This window comes from Episyrphus balteatus, chromosome 1 (assembly GCF_945859705.1).
Source record: "Episyrphus balteatus chromosome 1, idEpiBalt1.1, whole genome shotgun sequence".
In the NCBI taxonomy this organism is placed as follows: Eukaryota; Metazoa; Arthropoda; class Insecta; order Diptera; family Syrphidae; genus Episyrphus; species Episyrphus balteatus.
This window is the reverse complement of record NC_079134.1, coordinates 5,928,466-5,941,379: the sequence shown is the minus strand read 5'-3', so window position 1 is coordinate 5,941,379 and position 12,914 is coordinate 5,928,466. Positions and strand designations below refer to the sequence as shown.

Below are 12,914 nucleotides of genomic sequence, written 5' to 3'. Positions count from 1 at the left end.
TATCTTGTCTTTTTCCAAATTTCAATAAGTGCTTTCAGTTTTTCATAAAAAAATATTGAAAAAGGTGTCGTCCAGAGGGATTTCCCCCCTTAAGATAAATACTTGAACGCACTCATTACTTAATATTTGGGTATTGGTCGTGAGCGCAGCCACTTTGACGAACATTTTGGCAGCATTTTTTAGTACATATTTTCACGAAAACAACATAAAAGAAAAAAAAAAAACAAAACAGCTGATTTCTGAACTTGTTCAAGGAAACACGAAATTCGATTTTGTTTTCGTCTGTGCCGCCGTTTGGTCTGTTTCTATAGAAGTTGAGTGTTGTGTCTGGTGGTTTTGAATTGAATTGTTGCATTTTTTGTGTGTCTTTTTAATTTAATTGACGTTTTTTAAGTAAAAACAGATTCATTGTTCATTTCGGATTCCAAAAAAAAAACGGTATGAGTTTTATTTTTCCGAAACAAACATAAAAATGTAGGAGTTTGTGGCAATTTAAAAACCGTATTTAGCTTTTTATATATTTATTGGCTATCAACCTAAAATTATAATAATTATTCCACGGCCTTAATTGATTCATTTAAATTTACCTACCTATATTTTTCTAAAATAATTGGAGAAGCAAAATTACTGTGTGTGCTTACGTTCCCCACATATTTTTATTTTTTTTTACCTTTTAAAGCAATTATTCAAGCTCATTATCTTTTTATTTTTTCTTATTGAATAACGTTTTATAATTTAATATAGGCATATAAAAGGGGCTTCGAATTAAAAATACAAAGCTGATTGATAAAGATTAACGATTGCTTAAGGTTTTATCTGCCTTTTAATCGAAATAAATCATGATAATGGATTGTAAATGGAGTTATTATATTTATTTGGTAGCGTTAGGTAAGATTCACTTAATCCAACTACTAAACTGCGGGGTACAAAAAGAATATGATTGTCATTATAAAACACCCAAAGCAACAGTCATTTTAAGTGATGTTAACTTCTCATGATCATTTTTAAACTCAATGTCCAATGTCTAGGTCAAAACTTTTTAACAATATAAATGAAAAAAAAAAAATAACATCAGCGTACCTATCTATCTATCTATCTACATTACATTACATTACTTGTACCATATCTATTGTTTATTATGACAAAAAAAGTTTAATATTCAAAGCACAATGCACTTTTATGTACCAATTCATACTTGCAATATACAAACCCACATTGTTAATGTCACACAAACTCATTTATTATACATTTTTATTAAATTGGACTCACTCTTTGAGTCGCCAACAAAATATTTTAATCTATTTATCTGTCTAGTTTAGTTTCAAAAATGACAGAAAAAAAAAATAATCGTGTCTTCCCCCTATCTTAAAACTTAATCTCGTCGTAAATCCTTGCTGCAATTGGAATCTGGTGAGCAATCACCACGATACAACAATTTTGAAATTTGTAGGGTCTATTACACAAAGTGCTTTAACAATAATACCTCTCTTCGTGCTTTAATGTGGTAAATGTCACAAAAACGCATTTACTTAACATTTAAATAAATAAGACTAACACTTTGAGTCGCTAACGGTCGATTTCTTCAGAGAGTCCTAGAGATAATACCGGTCCTAGTCATAAAGTTATTACTCAAAGCCTAGTAATCAACTCATTTCTTCATCCAAGTACTAAGCTCTAGAAGTGTCAATTTAGGACCGAGAAATAGTTATTACTAGCTAGCTCCTCAAAATCAGCTAGGATCTGGTTATTATATTTATCGTTAGTACTCAAATCGGTACCAACTCTTTTCTTCACACGAGTACCGAGTTTTATTTAGGACTCGTAGTACAGGAAAGATAGACTTTTTCGTGGAACGAAATACAGGACGGCTGAATTTTTCAAATCTGAAAAAAGGGTATTAGAAAAGCTTAAGCCCTGGTTTTCGGGACGCCACCCCCTTGGCGAAATCCGCCATTTTGGAAAACGCGAATCACTCTATATATCCAAAACTATGGGTCCTATAGAAATGGTTGTCAGACCAAAGTTCTTGGAAATTTAATTATCTTTTTCTTTGTAGTACATTATTTTTCTCAGCGGGCAATAGTTTTGAGGTTATGTTGTTTTAATTTATTTTTTTTCGGTTTTCTTAAGATTATAACAATCCCAGTCAATTTTCCATCAAAAAGTTACTGCACCAAAATTGTAGGTACTATAAATATCTTTTCTTGTGCATGCACTGTTTTTCAGCGAGGACAACACTTTTTAGGTTGTGTTGTTTTATTTTTATTTTTTCTGTTTTTTTAATTTTTCCCAGTCTCTATGATAGAAACATAATTTTGTAGCATCATTAAAGTTGTAGAACATCAAATTTACATTAATTTGGGATACTTTTGAAGATTATATGACTTTTCAAACCAAAGATACGGAACTTAAAGAGCAATCCCTCTTAATATTTTCAAAAAATATACTAATATGTTTTTGCATAAGGTATGAAAAAAAGGCTAAATCGGGTACCTAATATAAAAACAAGAAAAATATGATATGAGGGGGAGTTATTAAGGTAGGTAATGGTAAAACTTACAATATTGAGGTACACATATTTTGTTTTAAGTCAAACATCATACTTTTATGATGCTAAAAAATTATGTTTCTATCTGTTTCTATCTTCTACTGAGAAAAATTAAAGAAAAAAAAAAACAGAAAAAAATAAAAAATTAAACAACATAACCTAAAAAGTGATATCCTCGCTGAAAAACAGTGCATGCATAAGAAAAGATATTTATATTACCTACAATTTTGGTTCAGTAACTTATTCGATCAAGCCAATAGTTTGGGAGATATAGACCAATTCGCGTTTTAAAAAATGGCGGATTTTTCCAGGGGGTTGGTGTCCCGAAAACCAGGACTTAAGCTTTTCTAATACCCTTCTTTCAGATTTGAAAATATCAGCCTCCCTTTAATTCGTTCCACAAAATGCCTGATTTCTTTACTAATTTTCCTGTACTTAGACTGTAGTTTTCAATTCAATAACTTTCGACTCATACATCGCATGACTTTCAAAAATATACCAAATTATTGGAAATTTGATGGTCTATAACGTTTACTGTTTAAAAAATTATGTAACTAGAACTGGGATTGTTATAATCTTAAGAAAACCAAAAAAAAATAAATTAAACCAACATAACCTCAACACTATTGCCCGCTGAGAAAAATAATGTACTACAAAGAAAAAGATAATTAAATTTCCAAGAACTTTGGTCTGACAACCATTTCTATAGGACTCATAGTTTTGGAGATATAGAGTGATTCGCGTTTTCCAAAATGGCGGATTTCGCCAGGGGGGTGGCGTCCCGAAAACCAGGACTTAAGCTTTTCTAATACCCCTTTTTCAGATTTGAAAAATTCAGCCGTCCTGTATTTCGTTCCATAAAATGCCTGTTTTTTTACTAACTTTCCTGTACTATCGGTATTAGAAAGGACCTCAAAATCTGTAGTCTAGCGGCATTAATACTGTGGTCGAATCACAGTATGGCCGCTATCTGCCCTACCTTTTTTTACTGATTAAATAAAGACGGCAATAGTCAAAACGTTAACGTATGATCGTAATCATATGCCGTGATTCGATACCTGGAATCAAAGCAATGAATTTCTTTTTTTTAAGAAGCATTGCAGTTTTTTTTTTCAACTTTTGTGGTGTTTCTTCGCTTTATAAGTGCATTTGACACGTTTTTAATGAATTAATAACGGCCGATTTCTTCACAGAGTCCTAGCGCTAGTACCGGTCCTAGTCCTAAAGTTAGTACTCAAATCGGTATCAACTCATTTCTTCACTCAAGTACTAAGTCCTAGAACTGTCAATTTAGGACCGAGTACTAGTTAGGACTCGGTACTAGCTAGCTCCTCAAAATCAGCTAGGACCTGGTTATTATACCAATTGTTAGTACTCAAATCGGTACCAAATCATTTCTTCACACAAGTTCTAAGCCCTAGTACTGTCAAATTGGTACCTATTTTTGCTTAGGACGTCCTAAAAGTTAGAACCTAAAAATCGACAGTCTAGCGAGGATAATACTTGATTTGGGTGGATTTCTTGCATTTATTTAAAAACATATTTATGTTTTGAGATTTGGTGTCTTTTAAAATAGATATGTTTTTATTTTATTGATATTTATTCTTATTTTGCCATTTTTTTTTTTATCAAATTTGTGCATTTAATTTTTGTATTTTTTTTTTAAGAAAATGAATTTAATTTTTGATGGTGAAAAATGTTGTCAATCGGTCCCTCGCATTTATCCAATGCCTCAATATCTGTCCCGTCAGTATATTTTGCCCCGCCAATTAATTCAATATCCCGCGAAAAGATTCAAAAAAGTTGTGGTTAGACTTTTTTAACAAAAATTTAGTCGCTAATATCTACAAATCATGGTAAATAACGCGACTCGCACTGATGACTTCTAAGAGACATAATCACACAAAAAAAGGGACTGCGCTTTTAAGTTTTTATTGAAATACATATTTAGGAACAAACATATTACGCAAACTATCTTTTTTATTTCTTAATAATTATGATTCTTCTTCCTGTAGTTTATCCATTGCTTGCCCAGATTATTCAGTAAATTTCTCATCGTAGAATCATGACATTTCATTTTTGATTGTGACACTTCTTGATATATCTTTAAAATCTTTTCTTGTTGGGTCTTCTTAAGCTTCATTATATTTTTTTTATATTTTCTAAATGGTGATTTAATTATATGATTGTTTTTTTTATCTATTTTGCTTTGTTTAATTTGCTGAAATACCAAAATAATATATTTCAAACATCAAAATATTGTCAATATGACAGTTAGACCACTTTTATACGAATTATTTCTTAGGACCGCATTGTGAATTTAGATCAGGTCCTATAAATGTGAAGAAATGCTCAGGTACTAACTTTTCGTTAGGATCGAGTACCAGTGCTAGGACCTGGTCTAGCTAGGCCGGGTACTAAGCTCGCTTAGTACTCATGTGAAGAAATTGGCCGTAAGTTTTTTTTTAAATATACAATATATACAATGACAAATGCCGGAAAGGGAAGATTGAAAAAATGTACACTGCTTGATAAAAAAGTATTTCGACATTGTTCAATCTTTGGAAAAGTGACAATCAAGTTAAGAAAGACGCTCTTTACGTAGACATTTACATTTCTCGACACCGGACAGCCCTCTTTAAAGTTCCAGCTCAAAATATGCTTGCAAGCTTGAATTAGGTTAACGGAAATTGTGGCCATTAAAAATTAATATCAGACTAAAGTCGAATATAAGTTTATTTGTGGATTTGGGATAAAAGGAACACTTAAGCAGAGCGTCAAATCAATATTTAAAAAGAATACGACGAGCTGTTATCACGGCCTTACAGAAAAGATGCAACCGATACTCGATGGTATTGACCACAATCGATTGTATTTATTATCGAGGTCCTGCTCGATGGTTGTCATTTGTACGCTAGAATATCATCAGTGCTCACTATCTCTTAACGATTTCAAAGTCGCATATATATTGTAAATGCTCCGTTAAAGTTTGGAAGAACATTCACCTCGTTAAAGTCGTACTTTTACCTATTGCGAACATAACCCGAACCCAAATTTTTCAGAAGTCCATTCTCTACCCTGGTTATGATATGATATTATCAGAACAAGGCAAACTGTTAATCCTCCATTTGAAAATTTTGAAAGAGAGGTGGCGGATCATAACATAAAAAAAAAAACTAATCACTAATCGAATCGATATGAGTGTTAAACCTTTAAATGGTAACTGGGTATTTTTATTTTTAATCATTTAACGCAGTTTGTATATAAATTCATTTGTAATTCATTTTTGATAAGATAAAAGTTTTTATAATGAAAACAAACAACAAAATTGTTCACATGAAATAAATCACTGCTGTATAAATGTTTCAATAAGCTTGCTTATTTTTGTTTTTGTTGATATAATTAAATGTGTTTTTAACGATTTATTTATTATGGTTAAAAGATATAAACTTGTAAATTTAATTTTCCTCCAGGTTTTATTGGAACATCGCTAGCAAATCCATATAACACCTCAATTTACGTTTACGAAATTATCAACTCCGACAAATCAATGAAGCCAACAGAGAATAACAATTTGACATCGATTACCTGGGCACATGCTGTTAATAGTCAAAAAGAATTGGATGATGCATTAAAGAGTAAGCTTATAATATTTAAATATGCCTTTTTTTTATTTTAACCAATCAAACAGGGAATAAATCGACTTATCTGATTTGTGATAGTTAGCAGTCACATTATATTCTATTGTATGCTCTTCCACTTCAATAAAACCCAAACAAAAGAGAGGTTGTTGTTTATAGCAGACAAGAAACCGAGAAAAGCCTAAACATTGCTTTTTATTTAATTAATCAACAATGTTAAACCTAGTTCAAATTGTATTTTTTTTTTTTAAACCATTCCTTAGATTACGTTGGAAAGTTTTTTTATACTTTGACCTCTTTACGCACTTGAAAGAGTAAATATTTTTATAAACGGAATCTTCTATTGCAACAGTACAAAAGAAAGAGTTCTAAAAGATCTTAAAATAAACCAAACCAGCACCTCAAATGTATGGTAGCCCTCTCATAGTTCTTCCTTTCTACATTTTGTCCCAGAAAAAATTTTCCTTTATATTCTCTGCTGTCATGCATATCAACTTAATCTCAGGTACTGTGAATTTACTCTTATAAGTGTTGTAAATTGTCCAAAATTTTGAACCTAATTTAAGTGCTGGGTAAAGAACTTCTGTTAAGAGTATTCTTTTTGACTTAGGAGGCATTTCAACATCTGCAGAATAATTGATTCATTCATTGGGTGCAAGAAATAACCTAGGCAGCCAAGAGCAGTAATAAAGTGCAAAGAGCTTAAGATTCCTCCCTGGTGCACACCAATTTCTAACTATGAGAACTCCCTGGTCTCCTTTCTTGCTCCGTCTTGTTTTGGGACTATCCATAACAGATCTCACTCCTAAGAATACATAATCTTATCTTATCTTACTGATAGACGCAGGTATTCATTCCAATGTACATCAATACCCGCATTTCAATTCTCTTCTCTTTCCCCAATTCTCGAACCATGATTAAAATGTTGAAGGTATGAATGGGACATTCCATTCATTTTATTTAAAATACTTTGTGTGGCTAAATGAATTGTCAACTACGACTAAAATAAAAAACTTGATTTAACTTGTGGTTAGCTCAAATAATAGATCCTCAATAATATTAATGATCATCACCTATAAAATCATAAAACTGATACTTGCACTTTTAACATGCGACAATAAAACGTGACTTTAATAAATATGCACTAAAATGAAATAAATGCAATACGCTGTAAATATACAACCCTCAAAAGTAAATCAGTACACAGCTAAAGTAAATTAAATGGAAGAAATGAATGAACTAATAATAAGTTCAATTACAATCTTCTAATTGAATTACAAATACAACCAGATTTGACATGTTAAAACGATTTTGTTTGATTTTCAGAATAATGTTTCATCAATTTAATTTATTTTATAGGTGACATAGACATGATTGAAGCAGATATTGTGCTTGGAAAGATAAATAACACCGGACCCGACCTTCCAGTCATGGGTCATCCTCCTAAACAAACTTCAGATATATCACTTGAATCATTCCTACGCCAGATTCTTGACTTTAACAACAAAACAGATCATAAAAAAGGTGTAAAATTAGATTTTAAATCGATAGAAGTCTTTGAAGGTTCTCTAGCTTTACTACATGGATTATGGTCATCGGTAATAAAAACTTGAATTCATATGTTTCTTCTTAGTTTCAATTTCTTATTTTAGATGACATATCCCATTTGGTTAAATGCTGATATTATCAAAGGACCGGTAAATAACACCGAGACAGTTCCTGTCGATCCGACACGTTTCTTTGCTGGATGCAAAGATTTTCCTGATGCTGTACTTTCAATCGGTTGGACTACCCGATGGGGAAGTGATTTCAAAGATGGTTTCTACACAGACACTCAGATTGAAGAAATGGTTGATTCCATCAAGGTGAGAAAATTTTAATTTGAATGTCAATCTTTTTGAAAAATAAATTTCGTGCCAGAAAAACAACATCACCGACTCTCAACTGCCAATTACATTCCCTGTGCGAGCTGGTATCGCTGCAAGCAGTGACACCCAATTACATTGGCTACTCCGTGCTGTCAATGAAACCAATCCAAGTACACTTACCATTTGGTCTTCGGCCAACGACAATGTTGATATAAAGAAACTCCGCAAATTAATATTTGACTTTGGTCTGAATCGAGTTTACTTGGATGTTCCTGAGGAAGTCTCGAGTAAACTTAATTTGCATAAAGGCCCTGGCAATGCTGCGGCTCTTCCATCGATATTTAACGTTGCATACATTGGTCTTTGCGCTCTAGTGGCCAGTTATGCATTACAAAAAACATTTTCCTAGATAATAACTATTCTAATATTTTTATTATCTACTAGTCTCTTAAGTAACAAAATTTAATAGTTATTTTGGTGGCTTCCAGTCCAATTCCACTAAACATATAAACATAAAACTAATAATATTATGTAAAACTAAAAAACTAATATGATATGTATTTATAAGTCTTTTTAATGTTATCTCTTAACGACTTCTTCTTTGGATTGACCACCACCACCCAACATGGACAGATTTGTTGGTTTAATAATAATTTGTCCAGTATCGTTTTTAGCAACAAATGGCGTTGATTCGATTCGTATTTGATTGGCTTCGTTGTGATTTTTCGTTTTTGGTTTTCTTTGATCTTTTGGTGTGAACAGATTTTTAATTGTATGGAATGGATGCCAAAGGAATAAAACTACTCCGACAAGAAGAAGTGCTCCAGCGAACATTTGACCCCAGTAGATAATTTGTGGAACAAGTTGAATTTCAGATGCTATTTCTGGTGTTACACGTACACGTTCTTCACACCACATTATTGGTAGAAATATGCGAGGTACTTTATCGTAGATTCTGAAATTAAAAAAAAAATATAAGAATAAGAATAAATATAAAAATAAAAAAAAATATAAGAATAAGAGCAAAATAGCCGCTCGAAGAAGAAAAATACCCGAGAGATTCGTTCGCAAAAGTTCATTAATCATTTTCAAAAAAGGAAAAGCCGCAAGTGTTATCAATGGATGGAAAGTCACCGAAGAATTTGAAATCACAGCAGGTGTACACCAGGGAAGTTCTCTGCTCTTTATTACAGTTCTTGATTATGTGTTTGAACGCAAAGTGATGGACCCAAAAATACATCAGTTATTCTTTGCTGACGATAGAGCCATCATACGTGAAGATCTGATATCTCCGAAACATCTCCGAAATAGAGTAGTGCTTCCCGAGGTGAATAGTTTAAATATGTGGTATCTAAGAAAGGGAATAGTGGATAAAGTGGCTTAAAAAAATGCTGGTATCTTCTGTGATCGAAAAATTCCCCCTAAGCTGAAAGAAATGTTCTACATCTACACAGAACTCACATACGGTTTACAATGCTGAACAATGAACAGAAAATGTGAAAGTAAGTTAACGACAGCAGAGATGAAGATTCTTCGTATTACCTACAGCAGGAGTAACCAAGCTTAATTGAATTAAAAGTACTATGATCCGAGGAAGCCAAAATTTTAAAAATACCATCTCTCAAAAAATAGATCCCAAAAAGGGTAGATCTGATACAACCAAATGCAAAACCTACCAAATGGATCACTACTGTGAGGCAGATTATGTAGGTGGGGGAGATATTTTAAAACATCACGCTGATCTGTGCTCATACCTCAACATAAGAGAAAAATGGTCAAACACAGGATGAATTCTGAGACCTTTTGGAGCAGACATATAATAAGTGTCTCAAGCACGATGTCAAATCAAATCGAGTCTGTTCGACGATGTTATATTCGAAAATTCTATCAAGGGAAAAGTTACGCAATGATACTAGCCTAGAATAAAACCCTATGATTACGAAAACGAGAATTCGGTGTGAGATACGCAGACAGAGCTGATGGTATGAAAAGAAAATATTCTTAATTGCTTAAAGGGGAGGACTATGATCCGCTAAAAAGAAAAAAAAAAACATTATATTTATCTCTCCGTCCTACAATAGCATGTTCAGCACCGATATCAAAAATCAACACCCAAAGCTGCGAATGGTCTTCCGGCCTGAACTGTTTAAAGTGTATGGTGATGATGTAGTTGAGAACAACTTCAACTTATTTGTTAACTTATTTGTTCAATCTAGTCAGAAGAAATTATGCCCAATTAATGGAACGTAATGCTAAACATGACCATGGACTGGACATACAGATATCAAACAAGAATAACGTTGATCCACCGCTGCTTCTTCGGGCTTACTAAAAATTTATGAAGAGAAAGAACAACCTCAGCCAGCTCAATGTTTTGGTTGTTGTAGGTTGAAGCCAAGATCAGTTTTACAAAATAATATTCCAAAATTTCAGGCAAAATACATTTAGGGTGTTTTTGGCCAACTATTAAATCCGAACGAGAGAATTCAAATGCGTGAACTCATGAAATGTTCTTTGGTGTTGCATATATTTATTAATTTTTTGTTCAAGGATTTCTAGGAAAACCCTTAGTGAAAATGGTAAACTTCATTCAAAATGACCTAACGAATCTAATCATCCAAACGAATAATTTAAAGAATTATTACACCTCTCATTCTCATACCCAAATGGATGAATGACACAAATTTGAAGAGCATAATTATAACTACAAAAATGAAAATGATGGCGGGCAGGAGTAGAATCTTTTTGCTTAAGGGGAATCTCACAAACTTAAAAGAGGAAAACTTTTTTTCAAGCCTTAATCAAATTAATCAGCTGGTGTAATATATTAATAGCGAAACTGTTATTTCAATGGTTATGAATGGGACCGCAATCAACTTAACATACGAATTTGGGAATCTATTTGTTTCTTACCCCATTCCTGGAATGCGATCAATGAGCACATTAGCCTGAAATCCACCTCCGACATCCAATGGAACACCTGCATTTGGTTCCAAAGTCATAAAAAACTCGTGTTTTTCTTTAACTGGCTTCAGCCCTTCAATTTGTTCCAAATAATATGGATCGGCTTCATAGAAATGTGGATATGACATGAATGCTGTCGTACCATACTGACATGGTCCCATATTCATAACACCAGCTCGTTCACATTTTCCATCAACACAAAAACATTTTGTTTCAGGATACATGGTTCCTAAAATCAAAAGAGACAAAATCAATGTAAAAGTGTTATAGCTTAGGTTTATGAGTAAGATCTAACCATTATCAACTGATCGACGCCCACCAGAAAATTTTAAACCCTTCACTCCATGAATCTCAACAGTCTCTGTATAATCCAGCGGAACCGTTCGACACATATTTGGAATAAACATTTCTATTGTGTCTCCTTCTTTAAGGTTTGGTGAGAAAAACTCTCCAAGTGATCCATTTACCATACCACAAGTTGATTCATAGAACCCAGTATGATTTTTAGACTCCCAAGTGTGAATTTTTCCCATTTTTCTAGGATCATCACCTCCAGTGTGCATATTGAGTAGACCATTAAATAATGAACTACCATTGCGCTGAAATACAAAACAAAATTGTCAGTATACCATCCAAATTGTGAAAGTCCTTCGAACTTACCATGTAAAAGTATCCAACACGATCATACGATATAGATTCTTCACCAATTGAAAATGTTTTTAAAACATTATTCAAGTCTACCATTGGATCTTTGTAGCCACTAAAAAGCATTTCATCAACATTCTTTGTAACTGTGAGTCCTTCATTTGACAAATCTAAAGCAGTCTTCAGTCCAAGCATCTGGAAGAATCCCGAATCACGTTTCTTGTGAACAGCTGCCTTTGAAAAATTGAATAAAAGATTTTAAGACTTTTTTTTAGGGGAGAAGGGGTGTTTATTTTCGTACCCATGCAACCATATTAACGGTTGTAAGTATATCACTTAAGCTGCCATTACTGCCTTCAGCATCAAAGTGATACACACTCATTTTACGGAATGTTACTGAATTATTTTTCGGATGAAATTTTATATCGACTTTATCGGGTATGTCTCTAAACCGATATGGACCGAGTTCTTGAAATCTCGGTTTGATGGAGTGATTTGTGAATTCATGTGAATTTGTCCAATTGAATAGATATACATCAAGGTACAGAGGTAAGGGTGATTGTTTCCAACCAGAATAGGCTGGAGATTTTGGAGTAAGTGCCATTTCCTGTAAAAAAAGAGAAGATAAGTTAGGTATATTCTGAAATATGTTCTGAGATTGATAAAAAGTAATATAGGACCCCAGGTTTTTTCTTAACAATAATGGAAAATTAAACATTTCTAATAAAGAAAAACCCTTAAGTGGACGGTTACATTCAAATTTGCCCACAGGATTTTGGAAGGAGATGCTTGTTTGATGACGGTTGTTACAAAACATAATTTTTACACATTTTTAAACCTATATGATAAAGTATTTATTGATAAGTGATTGGAGATTGCTCAGGTGACCACTTAAAAAAAGCAGACTAAGAAAATTATTGCACTAAAGATAAAGTTTTTTGCGAAGAATACAAAAGTATTTTTAGTTAAACATAATGCGCATTAAAGTGACAATAAAGAATCTTTTGAATTAATTTTATTTTTTTTTTGCAATATTTAACTAAATTAATAGTGAAATATGTATATGTTTGTTTACTGGCGGGATCTAAATGAATAAGGGTACCTAGAGTCATTTCTTGAAAATCTTGGTATTAGGCGTTAAGTGAGATATCGTTTATAGACTGAAAATTAAAGAAAAGAGTACCTAACGGTTTTTAATGTAGGAAAATCAAATATGTGTATAAGTTCAGCGGAGAGATCATAATAAAA

General features: G+C 32.7%; 2 protein-coding genes across 4 annotated transcripts in view; one reads left to right on the top strand and one right to left on the bottom strand.

Annotated features, from left to right (window-relative positions):
• The first annotated feature begins 298 nt into the window (after positions 1-298).
• On the top strand, positions 299-8,617 carry LOC129914046 (protein FAM151B). 3 transcript variants are annotated; one of them, XM_055993090.1, is made up of 6 exons: positions 301-438; positions 745-888; positions 6,022-6,186; positions 7,549-7,787; positions 7,842-8,054; positions 8,110-8,617. In XM_055993090.1, the coding sequence occupies exons 2-6, from the start codon at positions 840-842 to the stop codon at positions 8,464-8,466; spliced, it is 1,023 nt and encodes a 340-aa protein (XP_055849065.1). In that variant the 5' UTR covers positions 301-438; positions 745-839; the 3' UTR covers positions 8,467-8,617. The 3 variants fall into 3 exon arrangements, with proteins under 3 accessions (XP_055849082.1, XP_055849065.1, XP_055849073.1); XM_055993107.1 differs by lacking the exon at positions 745-888 and having other exon boundaries at positions 299-438; XM_055993098.1 differs by lacking the exons at positions 301-438; positions 745-888 and adding an exon at positions 5,731-5,767.
• The window catches only part of LOC129906702 (uncharacterized), a 35,526-nt gene continuing 31,225 nt past the window's right edge, over positions 8,614-12,914 (bottom strand). The window contains exons 9-13 of the mRNA XM_055982587.1: positions 11,968-12,273; positions 11,682-11,900; positions 11,317-11,620; positions 10,971-11,250; positions 8,614-9,012 (exon numbers count right to left, since the gene is read on the bottom strand). Of these exons, the coding sequence (XP_055838562.1) occupies positions 8,637-9,012; positions 10,971-11,250; positions 11,317-11,620; positions 11,682-11,900; positions 11,968-12,273 (1,485 nt within the window). The 3' untranslated portion in view covers positions 8,614-8,636. The remainder of the gene's footprint in view (positions 9,013-10,970; positions 11,251-11,316; positions 11,621-11,681; positions 11,901-11,967; positions 12,274-12,914) is intronic.